General features: G+C 48.4%; 7 protein-coding genes across 7 annotated transcripts; all 7 read right to left on the bottom strand.

Moving 5' to 3' along the window:
- Positions 1–401: 401 nt before the first annotated feature.
- On the bottom strand, positions 402–2,224 carry BDV59DRAFT_206924 (cytochrome P450; the record flags this gene model as incomplete). Its single annotated transcript, XM_073694890.1, has 4 exons — positions 402–1,033; positions 1,111–1,925; positions 1,980–2,074; positions 2,203–2,224. The coding sequence occupies 4 exons, from the start codon at positions 2,222–2,224 to the stop codon at positions 406–408; spliced, it is 1,560 nt and encodes a 519-aa protein (XP_073553401.1). The 3' UTR covers positions 402–405.
- Positions 2,225–4,397: 2,173 nt separating this feature from the next.
- On the bottom strand, positions 4,398–5,649 carry BDV59DRAFT_206922 (NAD-dependent epimerase/dehydratase family protein; the record flags this gene model as incomplete). The annotated part of the gene is made up of 4 exons (XM_073694889.1): positions 4,398–4,545; positions 4,608–5,307; positions 5,365–5,549; positions 5,606–5,649. 4 exons carry the CDS (start codon positions 5,647–5,649, stop codon positions 4,398–4,400), a joined length of 1,077 nt encoding a protein of 358 aa, XP_073553400.1.
- Positions 5,650–7,388: 1,739 nt separating this feature from the next.
- On the bottom strand, positions 7,389–12,213 carry BDV59DRAFT_167259 (tetratricopeptide repeat protein). The gene is made up of 12 exons (XM_073687864.1): positions 11,562–12,213; positions 11,311–11,480; positions 11,085–11,223; positions 10,946–11,023; positions 10,753–10,886; positions 10,646–10,697; positions 10,374–10,579; positions 10,256–10,324; positions 10,114–10,206; positions 9,877–10,062; positions 8,310–9,827; positions 7,389–8,241 (listed from the first exon to the last, which is right to left on the bottom strand). The coding sequence occupies exons 1-12, from the start codon at positions 11,597–11,599 to the stop codon at positions 7,511–7,513; spliced, it is 3,414 nt and encodes a 1,137-aa protein (XP_073553399.1). The 5' UTR covers positions 11,600–12,213; the 3' UTR covers positions 7,389–7,510.
- A 1,275-nt stretch (positions 12,214–13,488) lies between these two features.
- Positions 13,489–16,618, bottom strand: BDV59DRAFT_197526 (F-box protein; the record flags this gene model as incomplete). The annotated part of the gene is made up of 3 exons (XM_073692944.1): positions 13,489–14,396; positions 14,452–15,981; positions 16,378–16,618. 3 exons carry the CDS (start codon positions 16,616–16,618, stop codon positions 13,489–13,491), a joined length of 2,679 nt encoding a protein of 892 aa, XP_073553398.1.
- Positions 16,619–17,801: 1,183 nt separating this feature from the next.
- Positions 17,802–19,278, bottom strand: BDV59DRAFT_167254 (Mpv17/PMP22 family protein). Its single transcript, XM_073687863.1, has 5 exons — positions 19,170–19,278; positions 19,051–19,097; positions 18,824–18,980; positions 18,431–18,721; positions 17,802–18,356 (listed from the first exon to the last, which is right to left on the bottom strand). Exons 3-5 carry the CDS (start codon positions 18,920–18,922, stop codon positions 18,207–18,209), a joined length of 540 nt encoding a protein of 179 aa, XP_073553397.1. The 5' UTR covers positions 18,923–18,980; positions 19,051–19,097; positions 19,170–19,278; the 3' UTR covers positions 17,802–18,206.
- Positions 19,279–19,482: 204 nt separating this feature from the next.
- Positions 19,483–21,307, bottom strand: BDV59DRAFT_167244 (putative multicopper oxidase). Its single transcript, XM_073687862.1, has 2 exons — positions 19,854–21,307; positions 19,483–19,775 (listed from the first exon to the last, which is right to left on the bottom strand). The coding sequence occupies exon 1, from the start codon at positions 20,987–20,989 to the stop codon at positions 19,976–19,978; it is 1,014 nt and encodes a 337-aa protein (XP_073553396.1). The 5' UTR covers positions 20,990–21,307; the 3' UTR covers positions 19,483–19,775; positions 19,854–19,975.
- A 695-nt stretch (positions 21,308–22,002) lies between these two features.
- BDV59DRAFT_206920 (zinc-dependent alcohol dehydrogenase family protein) lies at positions 22,003–23,038 on the bottom strand (the record flags this gene model as incomplete). The annotated part of the gene is made up of 1 exon (XM_073694888.1): positions 22,003–23,038. The coding sequence occupies one exon, from the start codon at positions 23,036–23,038 to the stop codon at positions 22,148–22,150; it is 891 nt and encodes a 296-aa protein (XP_073553395.1). The 3' UTR covers positions 22,003–22,147.
- Between the last annotated feature and the right edge of the window lie 456 nt (positions 23,039–23,494).

Here is a 23,494-nt window from a genome sequence, read left to right as displayed (position 1 = left end):
AAAGGAGAAGATCAACCACTGTAGTAGCATTTGACGCAAAATAAGTAAGCATGAGGAAGAAACGGAGGAAAGTGTGTGGAAGAACAAGAGACGATCTTAATGCATAAATGCCTGCGGTAGCAGGCACCAACACCAGCCATCAATCATCTCCACGTACGAATCGTCACAATGATCGCCTAATTCGGAGCAGGCCGCATAGGATCAATGCAGGACGCGCAGCGATGGGTTGGTACACAAAATATTAGGTGTGCTCGATAGATTGGCTATTTTTATGTAATATATTTCAGATATGTAATCGAGAGTATGCACAGACTTGGTTATCATATTTAAAGCAGGCTAACTCAATTGCCATGTAAAAGTATTAAAGTTCATTCACTCTGACACTGTCCCCTGTGTGAGCCCAAGCTACCAATCCCTGGCCCTTTTGAGTTTAATTTTCAGCCCACTCTTAGGTTTGGCTGTGATGACTATCGCCGGAATAATCTTTTCCTCCGGGTCAGCCATCGTCCATTCAAAAGCACCCACAAAAGCAGCTAATAAAGCTCTTAGCTCTGCACGGGCGAACCCCTGACCAATGCAACTCCTTGGCCCGTGGAGAAATGTCAAGAAGGCATAATTTGTTGATACCCCACCGGTCTGATTAGGTTTCCCAGTGTTCTGGTCTATCCATCGTTCTGGCTTGAATTCACGAGCATCTGGGCCCCAGAGCTCAGGACTGTTATTGACAGCCCAGGGTGCTACAGTGATTATTGTGCCAGCAGCAATAGGTTGCCCAATTAAGGTAGTATTGCGGCTGCTCTGCCGCATTGTCATGGGAACCGGTGGGAATATGCGGAGAGTCTCATTGCAGACACCATTCAAAAGGGGAAGTGATTCGAGAATTTCCCCTATGTTGGGGTCGAAATCCAAGCCATGGGCAGTAGAGACAGCTGGTAGCGCCGCGTGTACTTCGGCACGAAGACGTGACTGAACATCCGGATGAAGAGTGAGAAGGTAAACTATCCATGTGAACGTGGAGGATGTGGTTTCATGTCTGAAAACAATGTTAGTCAAATGCTACTCCTTCCGCTCCGACAGACGCTTTGGACCAGACCAAAAGCTTAGACGTACCCAGCCGCAATAAGAGTCAGTAATTGATCAACGAGTTCGTGGTCGGCAAAAACATCAGCGTGAATGAGAGATGACAATGTATCAACTGGTTGACAACCTGGCGATTGAAGCTCGTCCCTCCTTTCGCGAATAAATCGGTGACAAAGATCGCGTATTCCGCTCACTGCATTGAATATGCGGGATGACGCAGATGGGGCCAACAAGGCTGTCAGACGCACACCAAAAAGCACTAGTAGCGCAGCGACTGTTCGTGTTCCGACAGTGGGGGTAAATATATCTTCATAGAGCAAGGCGATTTGATCTTTAGAATGTTCCAACGTGTTGAAGTCCCGGCCTAAACCTGCAATGCCTATGATGTCCAGTGTAGCCTTTGGCGCCCACCTATCGATATCAGTAAAACCAGCAGATGTCAATGAATGCTGATCACCGAAGGCGTCTTTGTCGATAACCTTCGTCATCTTCACAGCTTTCTCCCAGAAAAGGGGATACAGATTCTTAATCTTTCGGAAAGTAAAACTGGGCATAGCATGTTTCCGCTGACGCTTGTGGTGTGCGCCCTCGGCAACAACAAGACCATCACCGATTCCAACTCGAAGGAAGTTGCGGCTCATTTCAGGTTTCGGAAAATCATACGGATTTTTTACCAAGACCTCCGAAATTGCCTTTGGGCTCGTAAGCAGCAGCTGGTCGGAGTTGAAGAGCCCCTTGAGACGAACAAGGCCGCTATTAGGTGTTTCCAAACACATCCTCAACGCCTCGTCTCCACGGGTATCTCTAAGGAGTGTGATAAAGTGACCAACTATGGGATAGGCGCCCTTGATGTACTGTGTGAGCAATTGCTGTAGATTCATTTCCATGTAATGTCGTACCTTTGCACAAGGAACATTTTTGATTGGGCTGATAAATCTCGGATAAATGAATAGTATATATATCGCCCAGGTTGACAAATCTAGTAAGAAAAAGACTATGAAAGTCCAGTGCAAGCCAGCCTTGCTGGGGTATTGAATGGCGAATCGCTCGACAGCAATGGCCTGTGTCACAGCGATCAATACTAGGAGGGCGGACGCGGGAATATCACGACCCATAGTGTACCTGGTTGAGATTTTTTGATCATAATTCCCAGTTAGATCCCCAGGGAAGAAGTAATTTTATACCAATGTCATGGGCATGTAACATTGCGATTTCAGTGTTGCTTTTTCCATTTCGCGGCGAGGGTTGAGACCCCACTCCAAACAAATGGAGGGGACTCGAATCAATTTGCCAAACCTCGGATCTTAACAAATAGTAATACATGGGTTAATATGAGATGTAGTGCGTCTCTCAAAGTCCAGCAATTTTCAATCCAAGCCGAGGAACGGAAAGTAATGCTGATTAGTGATATGGAGCAAGCTGCCGAGGCTTGGCCTTATAATGATGTATTGGTTGTAGATATGGGCGGTAGTATGGGCCACGATCTGTCGGAGTTCTATTTTCCTTTTCCAACATCGTAAATTCGCAATCGTCGGTAAGACCTAGATGAGGGTGGAACTGAAGGCCTGGGTAGAAGCATGAATTCACATTTCGTCAATTGAAGCGAAAGTAGATACTTGACTAATGAAGTGCGCTATTTCGATGGTTTTAGACACCTGAAGCCGAGAGATGATAAATATGTAAGATAAGCCTCCGCAGTGTGAAGTCTGTTGGGATAAGGAAGGAGCTAATAGCGTTCGCTCGCTAACTGAGTATCATTCACGATATCTATCCTACATTTTAAGATAATACCTGAGTGGAAGCGTGCTTTACTCCCAAAAGCCAACTTCCCCATAAGAAGCTAGCGTGTCTCAGAGAGGACAGAGAGCAACAGAAGCGCTAAGTAACGTGATACATACTGAGGAAGCCACATTAGCATCAAGACTACTGGAAGCTCAACAAAATCCTGCACTAATAAAGTCAGTTCTCCTCCGTAGACCCGGAATGTTGGACCATGCATAAATGCATGAGATCCAGGACTGCACCCACGCATGGATGACCTCAAATATACGAGCCAAGAGAATCCATATGGCAGACTACGGCCGGAAGCTGCCGACTTTTCTGGCTTCTGGGTTTGCGATCGGCTAAAGCGACATCGAAACGTTGACTCGCCGGTCAACAGGCTTTCTTCGCAATCCCCGTGGTGGGTCGCCATGACGTCGAAACTCTGACTCGCTAGTGCAAAGGTAGAATCGTGTCAAGACGGGCAAACTAACCCGCATCCTAATCCTTCTGAACATTGACTGGTCAACGGCATGTGGCTCACTCTTATAGCGGATCCCGAATCCGAGAGAATTGATGCACACTAACTTATGTTCTGGTTGGTGATCGACAGATTGGGGAATATGACATAACTTGACTAAGAACACTTGTCATATAATGTTAGGATTGGAAATAATACACTAGCAACATCGCTTGGTGGCTCAGAAACCACGTAAAATGAAATTTCTACAAATCCACCGTACCGATATATAGGGGGAACACCCAGGTTGGGTGGTTTGAGATGTTCGTTCCCTTTCAAAACTTCGATCTCCGACTTAACGTTATTAGAAGCCCTCTTCAGTCAAGCATACCTTCCCCTTCCCGAATTACAGGATCGCGCTCCCTTTTCATAATTGAAGTCTCTGGCCATACAGTATGTAAGAGCTAAAGTCAAGATTCGGAACCAAGAAACATGGCGCCAATCAAATTCCCTGCAGCGGAGGCACATTTTTGTCTGCCATCCTTAACAAATATGCGTAGGCCAAGTATCTGAGAATATCAGCATTACTTCGAACTGGATCACAGGCCGCAACGGTTAGAGATTTGGGGGTAGCTCCAGAATTTTTCTACAGCTTCGACGAGCTGAATGGGCTGGAAAGGATCCGTAAAACTTTGACTGTATGTCAACGGAACAACCCACACGCTTCATCTAAGATCTCTGCTAAACTGAGTCAAAGCATTATCGAGATAAATAATAGATTATTCGGACACGGGTTTTGCAAGATGGTACTTCGGGAGAAAAAAGGGATTCTTTTCAGAGGATTAAATGATTCAAGAGCGATAAGAGTAGTTGAGCACTGTCAATAATCTGATTATACAGACATGGCGTGTTGGGACACCGTAATCCCTGAGTCTGATCCTAATACCATACCACATTAGGACTAGGGAACAGTAGGTAGATGACAAGTAAGTAAAGCAACTGAGGAGGGTTCTAGTGAGATTGGACGATTTCTTCAATTGGCTATGTCGAAAATAAACCCTTTTTCGACTGCCATATATGATGCTTCTCCGCGGATCTATTTCTTCAGATATTTGGGGACCTCTCGTCCAGTGGGAGGATTCTTGATAAATTCATTCAGCTCAGTGCTGAATGTGCTCTCCCACTCTTCGCCATGGGAAGGCGCCCATCCCAGGTTGCGAGCTAGGACAGCCTTCGTACGAGAGCTGGTTAGAGAGAATGAAGTGTCAGCAATTACAGTGAGTATGTAGGAAGATGAAAGACATACTTTGACGCAAAGCCAAGTTCAGCACTAGATGTGTTGCCAAAAACCCATTTCTCGCCTGCTTCCTGGATAGTGATCTTCGCCACCTCACTAGAGGGGAAAACGCCCGACTTATGGCCGGCCTTAGCCAGGCATTCCGAGAATTCCAGGTGCGAGTGCTCCCCACTCTCACAGAAATAGATCCCCTTTCGACCAGAAGGGATTTTGATGCCCCGGAGAATATGCTGAAGCAATACCAGGTGTAGGGCTGCCAGATCCTCGATATGCACGTGGTTCCAGATGGTGTCTCCTTCAGAAACGACACTACAGCTGCCTGTACGAAGTGCATCCGCGATCATTGTTGGAAGCTGCATAGAAAAGCGATTGAATGGCCCACTCCCAAGACCAAAGATTGTTGGCGCCATTACAATGTAAGTAGTCACGCCAGAGGCCTCCCCCCCTTCAATTACAGCAATGTCGGTAGTCCGCTGAAAGTATGTTTCACGAGATTCGCGATATTTCTCATATGAGTAAATGTCCTCTTCATCAGAGAAGACATGAGCATCAATGTACCCCTCCGTATACGGGCGATCGCTCAAATTTGATGTCCCTGAAATCTGGATATAGTGGACATCGGTGTTTGTAATTTGGCGCCGCACACCTTGCCCCCTAATCAGCGCTTTCGCAGAGGGAGTATGCCAGCCAGCACCAGCATGAATAATAACTTGGCCCAGGTCAGCAAAAATCTTGCAAGAGAAAAGGAGAATTCTCATTTACATACTGTCGAAGCCTTTACCGACCTCTTCCAGTCTATCCAGCTCGTCGAAGCTTGAGAATAATTCTGGAGATATACCCAAATCTCTGACTTTTGTAGCCTGTGATTCAGATCGAACCAAGGCCGATACTTTCAAATTATCGGCCCACGCATCTTTGGTCCTAAGGATAGCAGACAAAACTGTGCCTCCGCTGCAAGGGATTTCAATTAGCAGTCTTCGTTTTTGGTCCGGTGTTCGGAACCTTACATATAGCCGGAAACCCCAGTTATGAGAAGGGTCCGCGATTCCATAGTTTAGGAACAACAAGGAGAGAGGTATTTGAATGAAGAGGGCTTCGGTGAGATGAGCAAATTAAAGATCGAAATCTGAAAGTATGGAGACCCAAGCCTCAGTGTCATTATATAGACAAAGATTATTGTATCCGAGCCCCTGAGTCACCAAGTAGTATTGCTAATAATTTATAATGGATGACAGTTATTCGAGTTAAGAGACACCATGACTCTTGTTCACTATGTTGCTACCTCCAAACATAGTGTTCATTCAATTCTTTTGGATTCGGATGAACAGCTTCCGCCTTCCTGAGCAACCCACATGAAGTCATGTCAGTGTTCGGAAGTATCAATATCCGATTCCATTTGCTACCTAGACAGCAAGGTATGGAAAGGGAGTTCTGAATACGCAAGTCAGCGTTTTGGCATTCCACCGAACCCTTATGGAAGTAGCAAGTCAAGAGTTTCAATGTTGCAGTGAATGACCCACTATGGGACTAGCGAGTCAAGAGTCTTGACATCGCAAATGACCCACTATACAGTTTTGATTTTGGGGTGACCCACTCGCGAGTCAAAGTTTCGACGTCGCATTAGCCGATTGCGGCCCAGATCCAAGAAGCTCCGGAAGCTCCCGGCCATATGCTGCCGGATGAAATTCGCTTTCTTTGTATACTTGAAGTCTTAGGTGTTTTTTATAATTTTAAACTTATGCAACTATGCATGGTGCATCATTCCGTACCAAGAAACGGCTGGTGCAAAGACCTTCAGCGATCAGCGTGTGGCGTGTAGAGTAGTTATCAAGAGCCATAAATTCATCGTAATACCCCTGCGAGAGGACAATGAGAACAACTACAGACCACTAGTGATTTATTTTTATCGATCGAGATTGTTGATCATACCTATCGTTCCTGGTAAAGAAGCACAAGTCATGGTTCTAGATATCTAAGTATAGCCCATGTTATATTGAAAGAAGCTCATATATATATCGATTGCTCCTACGGTTAATGAGCTTGGCTACTTTTTCTTAATACCGAATTATGAACGTTCTAGTTTCCCACGGCACATAAAGTCTCATTTCGTTTCATATCTCACACACCAGATCTCGAAGCTTCTAATAGATATAAATATTGTGGAACTACCGATAGAAATTATTCTACCTATTGCGGAGAAACTTGACTCTTATAAGGATCTCTTAACATTATATTATATTAGCAGGGCATATTTACGGATTATATTTGACGTTCCCTACCAATTTAACATTCAATGACAAGGCTGCTCCGCACTACAGCGATATTCGAAATCAGAATACCTCCATACTCTCACGAATTGTTTCCTGAACCTTATTATGAAACACGCTAATACAATTTTAGCTACACTCTCGACAACTCCTGCTCACTATATTGTATTGGTAGATATTAACAAATGATTCATTTTTATAATATAGTAAGGATCCAGGATCCATAATCTTGTAGAAGCTCCCATCTAAATAGCCTAAACGAGACCAGTCCTTGCGATCTAGCAAGATCTTTTAGCAGCTCCCTTTCTCCCGTTATACGCAGCCATCGTCCACACTCATTTTGCTTACAATAGAAGGCCGTGTTAGTGGACTAATTTTAGTAGCTTTAGTTTTGAAGTCCTAAAACGTTCCTACCTCCTATGGAAGATATTAATACTAATAATGTGGTAGGTACTACGTGAAGATTTCCTCTGCCGAGGCATACATGACCTAAGGTAATCAACACATTATTCTCTCGTCATATCCGTACATATAGGACCCTGTATTCTACCTTGTCTAGTTCAACATAGACGGCTGTAACTAATACTACATAATATAACCGAACCCTGTCACCTATGTACTACCTCAGACCATGCCGCATCCCAATTATTTCCATACCCATTCAATAACATACATGAACGCCTCGCCCAGATACCCTGTGAGCAACAAGCCCTGAGCATACTCAATGAGCTCGTTGTCCGGCATATCCAGTGATCGGAAGCGATCTAGTTCCCCGTTTCCACCGCGCACGGCGACACGCTTATCGATCACAGCCTTCAACATCTCCTTCCCCGGGGTGACAAGCACATACCGCGACTGCGGTTGTGCAATCTCCCCAGGTACGTAGCACACTGCCTCTTGCCTTTCGGGCGATAGCCACTGCACACCGGACTCTCCAGGGGCAGCAAAAGCCATCGAAGATGGGGACGCCCGGCTGCCGCTGCCACTCGACGACGCAGCCACGTTGCAGGTAGTGAGGTTCGATGAAAAGGGCTCTTTGAATTGCAGTTGAGGATTGTCGACCGTGGCGTATTGGATATCGGAGTCAAGTGAAAATAGGATGATAGTGTTGGCTTCGGAGTTCAGCTTCATGCGGAAGGTCGTGAAGTTGCGTGGGTCGAGGTAGAACGTGTAACTGGCGGTAACTTGCACGGGACGCGAGCTGCTGAACCGTCGAATCTTCGAGATGGCCTGCTCGCGTGCCGATGCTGGACATTTGGGCTTGACCGCTAACGACTTGGACTCACGCAGAGACACAGACGGAATGCATGATGGGAAGTGCGTCGTGAGGTTGGTCTTGTGGCAGATATCGCTACAGAAGCGAAAGATCTTGCAAGCTTTTTTTGGATATTAGGTTAGATTGATACAGTCATAATAAGGTAGCACTGGAGGTGTGAGAACTTACTATTACAGAGGATGGTTGTGGCTTGCTCGCAGTTCTCACATGGACCGGGAGCATTCAGTCCCCACTCTTTGCGTTCTGCGGCGAGGATGTCCCGGCGGCGGTTGAGCTCCATGATACGTTTCTCTGCGTAGCCAATCCTCTTGCGAGAGTGGTGGTCCTCCGGCGTGCGGTGGGCCATATTGACAAGCTGCTTGTAGGCAAGAATGGCCTTGTCCACGGAATCGAGATGCTCACGGGACACGCACAGCGCACTGAGGGCATCGAACGTTTCCGGGGCTTCTGGGCCCTTAACGGTTAGGAAGTCCTCAACGAGAACCTCAAAGAGCTCAGCAGCATCGCGATTCAACCCGGCGTCCATGTAGGAGCGGCCCAGACGGTGGATAACACGGAGGCCGTCGGGGTCTCGAGACCGCTGATATTGATCTAGGATATCCTGTATCTCCGGAGGAAAGTCAAAGTTGTCGGAGCTTTGAAGGTATCGGACGACGACGTCGCGCGTGACAGGACTAGTCATGCCGAAGAAGGTACGACAATGAGGGATCGTGCGCGCACAGATAGTACGGGACTCCTTCTCGAGCCCAAGTTTCTGATACAAAAGAGAAAGCTGGTTCATCGCGTTGAGCGTGGTGGCGTTTTGTAGTCCGAAGACGGTGTCCAGTGCAGGTACAGCCTTTTCTAGCAAGAGTAGAGCTGACTCCAGATCACCGAGGAGGACTTTGAGCGAAGCAAGGTCCTGCATGCTGCTCAGTGTTTCGGGGGCATTATGTCCAAGTGTCTTTAATCGTCCTGCGAATGAGCGTTCGTACAGCGCAGCTGCTTCGGTGGCATAGCCGTCCTTCTCACAAAGAGCACCAAGGTCGTGGAGCACCGCGTAGTTCTTAGGGTTATCCCGACCAAGGGTGCGCTTGTATAGCCCTAGAGCCTCTAAATAGCACGCCTCGGACTCTGCTGGCATGTCGAGGTTGCGGTAGGCTTGACCCAATGAGTGGAGCATGGAGGCCCGAGAGAGTCGATCAAGGTCGAGAGCTGGGTTACTGTCCAAGATTCGCAAAGCATCATGGTATTCCACCACCGCTGCTCGGGAATTGCCATGTTTCAAAGCGGACTCTGCACGCAACCGTGTGTTGACGGTTCGAGACCAGATGGTAGCAGCGAGCGCTTCGTCTTTCAGCTGGAGAAAAAGCTGAGCTACCTCATCCATTTGGAGGATGCGTTGGCGTCCCGATGCATCATGGACGACAGCTCCCCCCGACAGATACTGCATGTGAACGAAAATGTTTTGGCTGCTGCGCAGGAGGGCGACATATTCGGCGTCATTTGCTCCATTTGGGCTCCTGCTACTTTCTCGCCGCGGAACAATAGGTTCTGGCGTATCGTCCACTGAAGTTCTCACACTTTCAAGAGTGGTAGCTCTACTCTCACTCCTGGAATATTTTCCAACAAACGAAAATCGTATGGTGTTTGCTCGTTTAATTAGCCGTTTACCTCTGTTGGAGGCAGACCGTGAGCGCGACACACCTGCACCATTGTAAGTGCTGGCTCGACAAGAGAGCGTGTGGTAGCGTACCTTTTGTCTTTCGTCCGAACAGCTTTTGAAGGAATGTTTGTCTCCGAGAGGGCGTCGCTCTTCCTCTTGCATTTCCGTTCGAGTCCAAGTCGCCGTCCAAATCCATTATATCACTTCTGTGGTGCTCATCTTCGCAGAAAGTCATTGGGGACCGTTTTCCGTCGCAGATAATAGAATCATTGGCAACTGTAGAAGTTAGAATTATAGTCCGTCATTCCTCTTATTGTTGGCCCATACCACTAGACATGAAACTCGCATTCGACGGCAATGTTTGCGTTTCGGCGGCGGTGCTGCTATCAATTTGCTGATAAGTGCCGTTCGGAGCGTGCACTATCTTGCGTTAATACCGCGGCAATGATGCCCCGAGCATTTGGCTTACCTCTCTCCAAATCATAGAGTCCAGCAAAACTGACCGCGACCAACTCATCTTCATCACCCTGCGAGAATTCTTTCGAAGGTTAGCTCCCAGTAAACAATATTGGAACTATAGAGCATACTTCGAAAAGACCATGAGTCCCGAATCTTGCGAGCCTTCTTTACAAAAGACGGCTGCTCAGATCCATTGCCTATCGTGGGCAGCTTTGCTCCCAGATTGCCCTTCTGTGTGGAGCTGGGACTCCGACTGTGACCAGGGCTTACCATCTCTCGTTGCGTGTCTCGAAAACTTGCATCGTCGCGGGGATCGTTTAACAGTGGTTCGTATCTATCATAAACGTAAGAAGCCGGACGTCTAGCAGAGAAATGTCCTGTATATCAGGGTCGCACTGACGAAATATTACACCTTGCCCCACAATTCTTGCAATCAGCAAACGCCGGCATATCTGCGAGGAGAGAGTTAGATATAGTCCCTAAGTCTTGGGGTGATGATTGTCTGACTTCGTTGTCGGTCTATCCGCTCGTCGTCGCCTCCAACCGCGAAAAGGCGTTCACAGTGGCTGCAAAAGAATCTGAGTGACGTGCAGCTAAGCGGTATGAGCCGTTTCTCCAAACGATATCCTTTCGTAATTAACCTGCATGATGTAAACCATCAGCATTCTGAGCTGCACTAATTGTCATAAGACGATCGTACCGATCCCGCATCATGACATATACTGCGATAGCCGCACCGGCACAATATCTGGAAAGGTAGTGTTGCTTTAGTTCGTTTCTGTTTCGGCAGTTAATTGATCGCTCTGCCCTGCAGGATTGATGATATAGCGTCGGCGTACGAGGAAGAATAGACCGCGTCGCAGTCGGGGCATCGCACGTCCACTGCCCCCAAGGTGGCACCGTCATCATCTCGGAACGGGGGAAACAAACGCAAGGCTTCCTGGAAATTCTCAACGCCGGCAGAAGATTCTTTGGAGCCTGGAGAGTCCCCAGTTGCTGCGGGGTTAGCTTCGATTGTCCGCATACCAGCGCATATGGGCGGGAGATAACTCGGAAGCTGCGTACCAGGCGAAGGCCTTCCGGCTAGAGATAGCAAAACATCGGATGCTCGCTGAATGCGCGTTTTCGTTCCCAGGCGATTGGATGTACCGTTCGGGGAGTCATCAAGGAGCATCTCCCTCTCAAACTCCCGCTTGGCCTCCGACTGTAGCTGTGATTTATCGTCGATGACATGTCTAGAAGGGACGTGGGATCATCAGCATGCAACTGTCTGCAACATCCACCACTCTACGGGACTGTAGATTCGAGCTGCGCACCTTTCTGACGATGGCGATGTGTAGCGACCGTACTCCATGTTCAACACGGGAAAGGGGGGAAGGGAGAAGACAAAGAAAGGTCAAAGGAGAGGAGGAGAAGAAAGAAAGGGAGAGAAGCGGTTCGCAACCGTGAGAGTGCAGCGGAAGACTCCAGGAAAAGAAACGAAAGGAAATTAGACATTGAGATCCGGGTGAGGCATCATTTTCAATGAACTGTTGGGACGCATATGCGGGTCAACGGCGGATTCTGGGAGTTTCATCCATCATCCAAAGAAGTAAACGGCGTTCCCGCATATTCTTCCTGTTTCAAGGAGGGAAATATAGGATCAACCCTCTGCTCTGTTTGGGGAGAGGGCGTTCATCCCTCGCGTGGATGTGGGGGATAACCGGGCTTGAACGCCAGAAAGCGGTTTGTCGCGTTCGTTTCCTAATCGTCCTCTGCTCTGGCTCTTCTCTGGAGCCAATGGAGTCCAGAATTTGCTGCTGGTCCTCCTTGGGCTCTCCCTTGAACGCGGTTCGATTGAACTTTCAGCCCCTTGCGTCGCCGGGCAGTGGGAGGAGGATGAGCGAAAAACTCAGTCCACCGCGATGGACCTCGTCCACAGCGTCGGCTCTGGCTGTTTTTCGTGGATTCTGAGACTTGCTCTATCTGTCGTCGATTGTGTTTGCTCTGAATATTATTATCTCTCCGTTTTCTGGTTTCCTTGGCTTGGAGCGGGTGGCGTTTCCCACCTGTCAGGTTAGCGATGATCATCGCGTTACTCGCAGACCCGAGTGACAGATCACACGTCCTCAAGGGAGCCCTCAATAATTGACTCGCCCATGTCATATCACAGACAATAGTTCTTCCAGCGAGGGACCAGTTCGTTGCAGCGTCGAGGCGTGAACTTGCGGAGTCACTCCAGTCACTCCCTAGCCATCGAGCAAACGCCTTTTCCTGTAGCATAAATCGGCATCGTGGAACACGCGAAGAACACTGAAGCTTCGTGAATGGAATCCTCAGGGGTTGAGTGAAAGCTAATTTGTGCAGATGGCCGTGCGAGAAGGCCCGGTCTTCTGGGTAGAGGAAAGTTTCGCTCAGGATGGAATGGTTTTTTCTTCGGCTGAGTATCATTTGTGCCTGCCTCGGGACAGGATTATTGACACCAACAGCAGACTATTCAGCTAGTCTTGACTTTCAACTAATTCCTTGATACCTCTGCCGCACCTGTTGTCATAGTGAAATTCAGAATGGTCGACACTTAGCACGGTACTAAGAAACCGACCGGTTCGATTCAATTGCAGCAAACATTCACTTAGAGTGTAGCATGAGTCGGTATATCGTAACCCTAGCGTCACTCATGACATGCAGCAGAAGCAAAACACTCCTGGAACACGTAGGCCTAGCTCCAGACAACTCCAGATGGGTGCAAACAATGCATGAGGAGAGCCACCACACGTAATGCTTGACGGCCCTTGCGGAGGCCGGCAGGAAGTGCGCAGACGATATTAGATGTAGGGGCATTACGTTGCGTGGTCGGAAGCCTAGACGACGAGAAGATGGATTGCAGATATAGGACGTTTTAGAAACCGGAGTGGGCGTGTTTCCGTCTGTATACTCCTGCTGGGTCGGTAGGAGATGGTCTGGTCGACGCGGTATGAGTGAATGATGTTAACATATTTGATGTACCGCAGACTTCTCACAACACCCGACTGCGATTCACGTGCTCTGAGTGTCTAAGCTATTGTGATTTAAACTAAATATACAAAAGAGTAGCACCATCTAGGTCTAAGGTTAGCGTGTATCAGGCTGGACACAGGTATTCTGCAAAAGCGAAACGCCTAAAAATGCAAAATAAAGCCCCATAATCATGCTAGAGTAGATAAAGACAGGATGTATAATGCACGCCATTTGAATCACATCCAAGCACCTAAAGTTCGATAGGCATTATGCCCATCGCCAACCGGCGTTGGAGGATTCGCGGTTACTCATGACAGATGACACGAGACTGTTGCGCCCTGAGGATACAGAAGTGCGGCCATCGCACCGCTGTTGCTCCTGCAGAAGAAGATCTACAGCAGCATCGGCATTTATTCCTTCGCCAGTGTCTGTAATCTTCAAGGCCCATTTTGCGTCTTCCTCGGGAAATCCAAGTTGGCCGACCAGCAACCCAAGCGCCTGGTCCACGGGATCACAAACTTGTGGGCGGTATAAGGGGATCGTAGAGTGGATAGTTTGATTTGCGGGTATCAGTTGCACTGTTTGGTTAGGCGGCATTGGAGGAGCTGCTGGAGCCGTCGATCGTTGAGATGTTGGAACCGCAAAATTGGCACGGGGCGGGGATAGTGGTGTCATACTTGTCGGAGTTACAGGTAGGAGAGGTGGCTGCTCGCTTGGTAGGCCCGCGAGACGGTTCATGATTAGGCCGTAATTGGAGATAGGACGCTCTTCAGCAAATGTGTTGTGATACGGTCTATGCAATCTGTTGCGATTGCGGAGTTGCTCTGCATACGCCGCTTGTCTTCGCCGATGGCTTGGGAGGGAAAAGTTGCTGGCGCTTGAGTCTGTGCTAGAGCTTGAGACATGAGAAGTAGAAGAGTGAGAAGACTGCGAGTTGCTTTGGGAGAGGCGTGGAGATCGTGCTGGCCGGGGCGCTTCTCGAGGCTTGTAGGCTTTGGACACGGCTTCCTTGAGGAATGCCGCACGGCTAATACCAGAATCTGACTGCTCCCACTTCGTAAGACCGATTGACTTGGCTCTCTCGAAAGTCGTGAGGCCATTGTCGGCTGGGCAGATGGAACCCAAGTTCAACACTGCGGACGGTCCGAGCGAAAGAATGTAAAATGTCCATTCCTCTGCATTGTATTGGGTTAACTCACACAAGGCCTTCCAAAGGAATAGTCTACTCACCAAGTACTGCTTCTTCTTTGGAGGGATTATTATCCGGCACATTATGACCCTCGAATATCCCCGTTTCGCGTGCTTCCTTACACTTTCCATGAATCGGCTGCAGGAGCACACCGAGGCACGTCCAAATTTCCGTCATATCGTACAATTGGCTCTTAGTCAATCCGCCTTTGTTTCCCTGCCCAAAGCCAGCAGGAGGCTCAAACAAGACGTTGTTCATCCCGAATGGTTCCGTGAGAGCCACGGCCAGTGCTCTCTGGCTATTCTTGGCGGCGACACCTCCGTTCAGCCAGTCTAGCTGACCGGTAATATCACTTTCGCGATTCTTACCACTGCCAAAGATACGACAGAAGGTCCATATTCTCCAAAAAGCGTCGTCAAGTTCGGCAGCTCGGGCAGTGTCTAGGCCAGCAAGTCCTCGTACGGTTCCAGGGCGGATAAATGTCCCGCAACGCGCCAGCACCAAGGACTTTAGTTGAGCCAGAGTGTATATGTCCTGAGCGTAGCAGCGCAGGTAATTAGAGGCTGTGTATTCGGGAACAGGCGCATCGGGATCAACCAGGATCTGCCACTCGCTGTCCCACGGAGGGCTCATCTCGCGTAGTTCCCATGCAGGCGGTGACATTTTGAAGACGGTTTTCTTTATTAATTTTAGTTCGTTTGCCTTGAACACTCGGTAGAATTGTTTTGAGACAGTTGCAAGATGGAACAGATCATCCAAAGAGCACAGCTGTTGGAATATTGCTAGGATCGCATCGTCTGGTGTATTTGTAGGCATTGTCGCTGGACAGTTCCGGGTTTCGACAGGGGTGAGCCTTGATGCCGGACCACTATCCAGTTCATAAATCATCTCCGGCGGAGATTGGTACAATTCGATTTGGCAGTATCCAGGGTGTGTACTCCGATGCAGATTTTTGCTTGAAGCAACGCACACCTTCTCCTCAACTGTATCGTGCACTTTATCTATGTTCGTAGCATCGCTATTTTCTTCCTTGTATTGGGCAATAGATCCGGTTGTGTCGGTCCAGAGACGAGGTAGTTTAGCACGCTTTTTCTTCTCACCACCCGCTGAGGCCGGCCTAGGATGGGTTCTTTGTAGGGCACTCGGGACATCATGCTCTCGACTTTCACCCCTTATTTCCTTTGAAGCCGGCTCCTCCTGGCTGGGGGCTGTCGGCGATTCCAATACATCAGGGCTGCTCTGAGCTCGAACATGGGCACGATGAATTTTTCGGTGAAACACAGGAATCGAAAATGGGAAGGACATTTTGCTCTTGTAGGACTTCTTTTGTTGCTTCTGTTGTACAGGCGGAACATCATTGGACGCCTGTGTGACCATGCGAGTGCTGATGGGCGGCGGTGGAGGGGGCCTGGAAGGGATCATATCCATGTTTCCCCGGCTGATCTGCAGAGGTGCATCGAGAACCGACAATCTTGGGTCGGACTCTGGAGACTCTGTGATCCCAGCAAGCGCATTCTCTAGTTCCTCTGCCGCCTGGGACAGCGTAGGCTGGTGGCGTCGTCGATCATTGGCTGGGTTTGTTGAGACAGTATGCTTATAGCGGTCTATACCATTGGTATTTATGCCATGTTGCAGCGGTGGATGGTTCCTGATTGCCAGCGGGGCCAGCTGAATCGCTGGCTCGCGTGGGAGTGGCTTCTCTTGTGGCAATACGCATGTTGGGGATTTCGCCAATGTAGTAGAGGGGGCCCTCCTTACTGACTCAGAGTCGTCAAACACTCCGGCGCGTGTTGGGGAGATTATCGAAAACGCATCGGCCGACCTATAGACATGCCTCGATGGCTCCGAACTCACACTGGTGATCGAAGACTGGCGACTATAGCATGAAGAGGCGCTATCAGGGATTTCATTGGAACAAAGAGATGAATCGGCGGTATATTCTGTGTCAGTCGAATAGAAACGCTTACGGCCGCTGACCAGCAGAGGCTCGTCGATGGATCGTTGTATAGGTTGACCGGCAGTACTGCCGGGGGACACCAGCCCGAAATGAGATGAAATCTCGGGGAAATAGCGAGCCAACTTTGTCCCCATTTGCAGAGGACTACGGTCCGATAGTGGTGATACGCACTGATGATATTGGAGTTCATCGTCCAGCCAGCCATCGTCATCAGGAGATGGGCTTATCGGTGCATCCAGCTTTCCAGCCATGGTGACTTGGGAGGAGCATGATATACTCATAATGAACAGCTGTTCTTCTGTAGTCCGGGTAGCCCAAAATTTGAGACAAGGTGAAAGACAGGTCTCCCAAGTTCGGTCCTCGTGGTTATAAAGGCTTTTTTACTCCTTCGAAGTGGTGATAATGGTGTCCAGACAAGCGAATGCCTTTACCACATTCATCACACTGTCTACTTGCAGACTCGGCAAGTTCTTTGTTGCTCTATACCTCCCTTCTCGAAGAAGTCCGCGAGCCCAGCGTGATGTTTTCGCTACGGAGGCGATGCTGGATAACGGTCAAGCCCCACGCATACGCCCGAAATAGAAAAGGAACAGCAATCGTGAGGTTGAAAGCGACAAAACCCCCGATTCTTTGTTCGAGGATGGAGTATACTGGGTATCAGAGTGGCCTTGAGGACAAAGACGGTCGATATCGAGTAGGGGTAGATTGGCCAGTCAGATAGATAGCCTTGTGCCTCAACAGACCAGAGGATAAGGTAGGACAAAGAGAAGAGGAATCCGTGCCGAAGCCAGGGTAGAAGTAGAAGGATCGCCTATTATGGATCTTTATAATACAAACTGGCGACTATAATTATAACTTCAAAGGAAAACGAGGGCTGTTGTGCTTATACGGACTGCCGACCCACCACTGGTCGAGAAATCAGGGAGAGAAAAGACAGGAGGGCCACTTATAAAAGCACAAGACGCGGGAGCTAATTATGGAGGATGATCTGCTTCGTAAAAGAATGGCATTAATAACCCTAGGACATGCCCAGACCCCAGAGAGGCTGAGATATGCATCATCTTAGGGACGGACTCCGACCGGATGAGAATCCATCGCGCGGATGTACCATTCCGTGTAAGGTATTGTATGTAGATATTTGGGTGGTCCTAGTCATCGATATTATTTGTTGTTATTCTCCCGCTATGTCGAATATAGGAAAACTAATATGTTATAATACCGTATCTGTAACAGCCAGTACCTTTCTCCTGTTGTTCGCTCACCCACCAAAACTGAACTTTGCTCTCCTGCTACATTTTCTGTCATTCTTCCCTACTTCGGAGAGTACTTTGATGACATGATACAGTTACTTATACGACCTCCTTGCTGCCAAGCATACACTTCGTCGTGATCGACCCTTTCCTGTTTCGTATCGACCACTCTACATCGCCAGCTGAGTCGTTTAGCTTTGCATATCTTAGCCCAAATGAGGTCAACCCCATCGTGACGATTGGGGGCTGTGCCAATCCTTGATATTAATAGGCACCTATCGTATCTATTAATACCAACACCTTATTAGTCCTTCCGAAGCAGTGGATTGCATGCCTTTGCTATGTAGTACTGCGTCCATAGACCTTGCTTCGCAGATATCCCTGGCGTAACCGTGACTTACTATGGCATGTCCAAGCCCAACTTTTTATCTCATCTCCTGAACCCTTTTTTCAAAAATGGCCTTGTCTTACGCGAACTTTCTCATAGTCGATTCGGGCCAACCCGAGAGCCGTTAATGTCACCTATCGTGATTATAGAAGACACATCTTTTTATCTCACTCAGTCGTATATGTTTTCATGTCCGAGACCCTAGCTGGACACCAGACTGAGGTAGACAGCCCACACAACCCCAAATAAACTCCCAACTAAAAGTCGCTTGTCAACGGGTACAACAGTGAAGTTCAGTATCGAAACAAGCGGCCACATTTTCAGCCCCGCCGTTACCATCGGCCAGAAATCCTAGGAAGAAACGTCAATTTCTGATGGGAAATACGACAAACAATAATGTGTGTGCCGGTACGAAGCCAACATACTATGCGGACCTGGTCAGAGATAGCTTCGTAGCTATGTCCCCGCAGTAGCCCGAGCGTACTGATGAACAGAATCGTATTCCAAACTGCTCCGACGGTCTGATCAATGGCAATTTTAAAAATAACATTTTTCACATTTAGATTCGGCTTCGGTTTCTTTTCTTTCTCGTTTGGAGGGTTGAGTCCTGGAAATGTTTTCTCCAGTGCTTCCACCCACAAGAATATCAATGGCGATGATACGAACGCGCAAGTGGTGAATTGAAAGAGTGTCTGCATGTCAAGTTCAAAGGGTATCTATTATTTATGCCGAATGACACAGTGCTCCCATTAGCCGCAATGGAAATTGACTTGACACAGGAGGCGATTAATAAAAGTGGGCGTGATCGTTTGACGTACTCCATCTCTGTAGGCTTTGATCCCCTGCGCCAAAACGTTAGATCCGGCGTTGATCAGAGCGGCCTGTAAAGTGGCCTTTGCAATAGGAGGAACAGCCATTGGAATGATAATTTGAGTACCGCGGTTGAAAGGTCACGAACGCCGTTAGACCTTGGGTCTTACGAAGATCGTCAGCTTCGATCTTGGTTGTGGGCCACCTGATACGAGAATAAATGATAGACTCAGACTTTTCAACCTGATTGTTCTCCGATTTCAGGCGGGATACGTGATATTTCTGGACGATAAGGTCAAGTGTTATATGCTTATAAAGGTTATGTTTGGGAATGGAAAACACAATGCTACCCACCGTAAATTATGAGGTAATGAAAGATGCGAGACCATGTATAATGCGTTGGGGAGGGGCAGCTCGAACTGTGGTCGATTGACTATTTATGGAGGCGGTTATGGAACACTAGATATGAAAATTGCTACGTACTACTATTCGGGTTATCGACCGAGGGATGTGGCTACTTGGCAACTTCTCGGATCGATTCCTTGATCATTGGCCTGCTCTCCAAGGAATTTCTCGTACTAAGCATTATGACTCACCACTAATCTTCGGCCCGCTTTCAATTGTCAAATGCTGTGACTAGAAGTTGCCCAAACAATCGACCCACACACGGACTAGATACACTGTTGTGATACTGTGATGCCATTAAAATTTGCACATAGCCAATAAAAACGGGCTGTAGCATTATCCAGCTCACTGAAGCCACATCCGCTGCCCTTTCTTCCTCCATTTGAAGCCTCTCCATGGACACCAACCCCGATTATCGATCCCGTCCACGAGGTTCAGGGCCAGCTTTGGGTTGACAGGATAACTGATGCTTATGGAACGGGCCGTATCTGTCGGTGGGTATCAACTTTCCACCCGAACAAACTCTCGTGTCAATAACAGTCGCGAATGCTGCACGTAAGGCCTCTGTCAGGGTCTCCAGTCATTTACCCGATTTCAGGGGCTCGTTGGTTTTGGGATACTAACTATTCGTAGGATAAGAAGAAAGGAGCTTTTTATGATGCTTAGGAAGTCTCAAAAATATATATCATGAACTAAGGCTCTGTGGGGATTCTTGCTCTGGCCTACAATCCCAGCACCAGACGAGGTAAAACTTTTCATGGGTGCAATTTACATCCCACACACGGTGCCGGAGACTCGTTACTGCTGTAATATTCTCGCCTTTCTGGGCCCGACACATTCAAATAACCCACGGCCCCCTTGTCAAGGCGAAATATGGCATGATCGACGAGAGTATAAGTGCCCGGAACCACCATCTTCATATCGACAATTGTGGCACATCCGGGCGGAACGCTCGTCGTCTGGACGAATTGTCCAGGAGGGCTGATGACGTCCCCATCGCGGTACAGTTTAGTAAAGTTACTGCCGATGACATGGAAAGAGCTGGTGAGATTAGGTCCTGCATTTCCAAAGAATATTCGGACAGTCTCGTCAATTCGTGCCTTCAGAGGTTTGTCGCGCGTCACAGCAGCTTCGTGACCATTGAAGACGACGACGCTCGGTTCTTCACGCAATCCATTCGGGTAGGAAAACTCGACCTCCGGCGACATTCGTCCGTTTTCCAGTTTCTCCGGCGGCTCATGGTAAAATTCACTCTGCATAACATAATATTCTTTGTCCACTGGAGGGAGGTCCTCCTCCGGTTGCACATACATAAGCCCATACATCCCGTTGGCGATGTGCACCGGGACGGGAGCCGCAGCACAGTGGTAGATAAACACACCCGGACACATTAGGCGGAAGTATGCTGTCTTTGTCTCGCCTTCTGAGGCAGTAGTGATAGCGGACCCTCCCCCAGGGCCCAAGAATGCGTGGCTATCAATATTGTGTGGGTTTCCCGTTTCGTCCCGGTTCGTGAGAGAGAGCTCGACGACATCACCGACACGTGCCCGGATGAAGGGGCCCGGGACAGAGTCATTGAACGTCCATGACTCGTATTTATGCGAACTCGTCAACTGGAACGTTTTGGTTGCTGTTTCCAGTGGAACTTCTAACAGCACTGGATGATTCCGTGTGATTGGTGGAGGAACTTCAGGCGCCTTTGTCAAGATAGCCTTTTCCCTAGGGAGGTCGGTGATGTGCTCTGGAGAAGCACCCGAATGTTGACGCATTACTTCACTAGCATTGGGATTTAGCGATGGGTCGGGGCCATGGTTACTCTTCGGGGAGCTATCTAGCTGCACTTTTCCCTGCTTGTGGCAGCAGAGATAGACGCTGGCGGCGGCGGTGGTCGAGAGGATGAAGGCGTATGACAGCCAAGGCGACTGGCGAGCAAAAAAGTACGATTTTGCGGACGTGCCAAGACTCCTTCTAACAAGGGACTGGTGAGACTTGATAGATGAGAGTTCACTGCTGGTTTTGTAGCATGGCTTTCCTAGGCTGTTGGCGAATCCGCATACAGAATGTCGGGGAGTTGTAAGGAATCTGCTCATTGCGATGTAAACAATCTAATTTAAGAGCGTTGAGATGATTAACTCAGGTAATGGAGCAAGAAAGAAAGTGGAATCTCTATTCTCCGACTAGCTTAAAATTGGGCTAAATGTTCTGTAATGGCTTACGCATAACGTTTCTGAGCCCCGCGACGGATGCGGACAAGAGACGCCTATGATGTAACTCGATGATACTCACTTGGATGAACTCTAGTACTCATCACATGCGGATTAGGTCGCAATTTCTGACTTGCTTATTTGTTGGACATTAGACTGGACACGGCTAATTCCAATATATATAGGTTCGTCCGCCCAATGGGCAATATCCATTTCGTAACACCTAGCTGGATATATCCATCAAAACCATGGAAATACCAAAAACAAGGAGCTTAGGAGAGTTGTGTACAGGAGGCGCACTTACATAAATGTGTTTGTATTTGTACACGAACAGTAACTCAGCTACGATGGTAGCCTGCGCTTAATCCCTTGTAAGGAATGTCCTATCTTATTCGCGATCTGATCCAAGCATACATAATGGCACGATAACAGGGCTTCTCAGGTATAATAGACATGTATATGATGGGTTCACTAGATTAACCAGCTATGTCAATTACAATTTTCATTGCTTTTTCTTTTGCTGCGTCCCTGCAAGTGGCATAAGCCTTTAAAGCATCGCTAAATGGGAACACTACAATGGGTTAGCTGACATTCAATTAAGCCTGGATACACTGACCATGTGAAACCAATGGTTTAGCGTTGATCTGGCCCGAATCGAAGAGACGGAGCAACATAGGTGTAGTGGTTGTGTCCACTAGCGATGCTCTTATATCTGCGAGAAGATCAGTACCTCGCGATAAAAGCTCTTGTTAGACTCATACTTATGTTCCGATCCCATAGCCTTTCTAAATGTAGATTCACCGGTTTTCCATGGACCCCCAAGTTCGCTATGGAACCGCCCACGGCAATAATTTCTTGACATAGTTCAAACGTGGCAGGAATGCCGACTGCCTCCATAACCGAATCAAACCCGCGACCCTCTGTCATGGAAATCAAGGCAGCTTTGGCATCAGTCTGAGCCGAGTTGACTGTCTCATCAGCACCGAGTGACCTTGCCTTCTCCAGTCGTGCGTCGTTTGTGTCCACCATGGCGATAAGTGAAGGTGAGTACATCTTAGCCGTCATCAACGCAGCGATCCCGACAGGTCCGGCACCGATGATGACAACGGTATTGCCCGGTTGCACATGGGAGCTAAGAGTACCGCACTCGAGCGCCGTTGGGAAAGAATCAGACAGCACCACTGCAGTGCGCACGTCGATCTTCGGAGACAATTTGTAGAGTGAGGAAGTTGCATGCGGGATGCGTACATACTCGGCTTGTGTGCCGTCAATCGTGTTACCCAGGATCCATCCGCCATATGTGCAGTGTGAACAGAGGCCTTTCCGACATGGACCACACACCCCGCAAGCTGATACGCAGGAAATTAGAACCTTGTCGCCAGGCTGCAATCCAGAAACAGCACTTCCAATTGATTCAACCATCCCTACTCCTTCATGGCCTAAAATTCGCCCCGGGTCAACTGTTGCGACGTCCCCCTTTAAAATATGGAGATCAGTTCCGCAGATTGAAGTGTGGAGAACTCGTACGATCGCGTCCGTTGACTCCTTTAGGATTGGTTTTGGTCGCTCTTCGAACCCCAGATTTTGTGGGCCATTGTACACGAGAGCCCTCATTGTGTCACTGGAGGTTGCCGACTTGGAATTGGTCAACCTCTCAGAACATTCAGCGCAAGAGCTAGCTTACTTTAAATTCAGTAGCACGACTGTACATCCGGTATGACAGTCTACCGTAAAGATCTGACTTAGGCCTGTAAATTGGAAAGTATATATCCGCACATGATAATAGTGTGCCTGAACGGAGATGGCGAGCAATACGCTGACTCCCTAAGTTGTGAGACAGGGCTCTAAACTGAAGTACCATATTGGGGGTATAATTAATTCTAATATAAGATCTAGCTGTTTATTCTAAATATAACGGAGGGAAAGAAATCTCTGACGTTAATGACGCGGCCACATTCATATGTCGTGTTGAAATGGGTAGTGAACTAAGGAACGCGCGCGATGAGTGACGAGTCTTTGCGTCATCCAACTATCTACCTACTTCGGCCCTCACCATCGACCATAGTAATA

Source organism: Aspergillus ambiguus, assembly GCF_047715705.1.
Source record: "Aspergillus ambiguus strain CBS 117.58 unplaced genomic scaffold BDV59scaffold_1, whole genome shotgun sequence".
Taxonomy (NCBI): Eukaryota; Fungi; Ascomycota; class Eurotiomycetes; order Eurotiales; family Aspergillaceae; genus Aspergillus; species Aspergillus ambiguus.
Note: the sequence above shows the minus strand (reverse complement) of the source record. Positions and strands in the feature narration are given on the sequence as shown.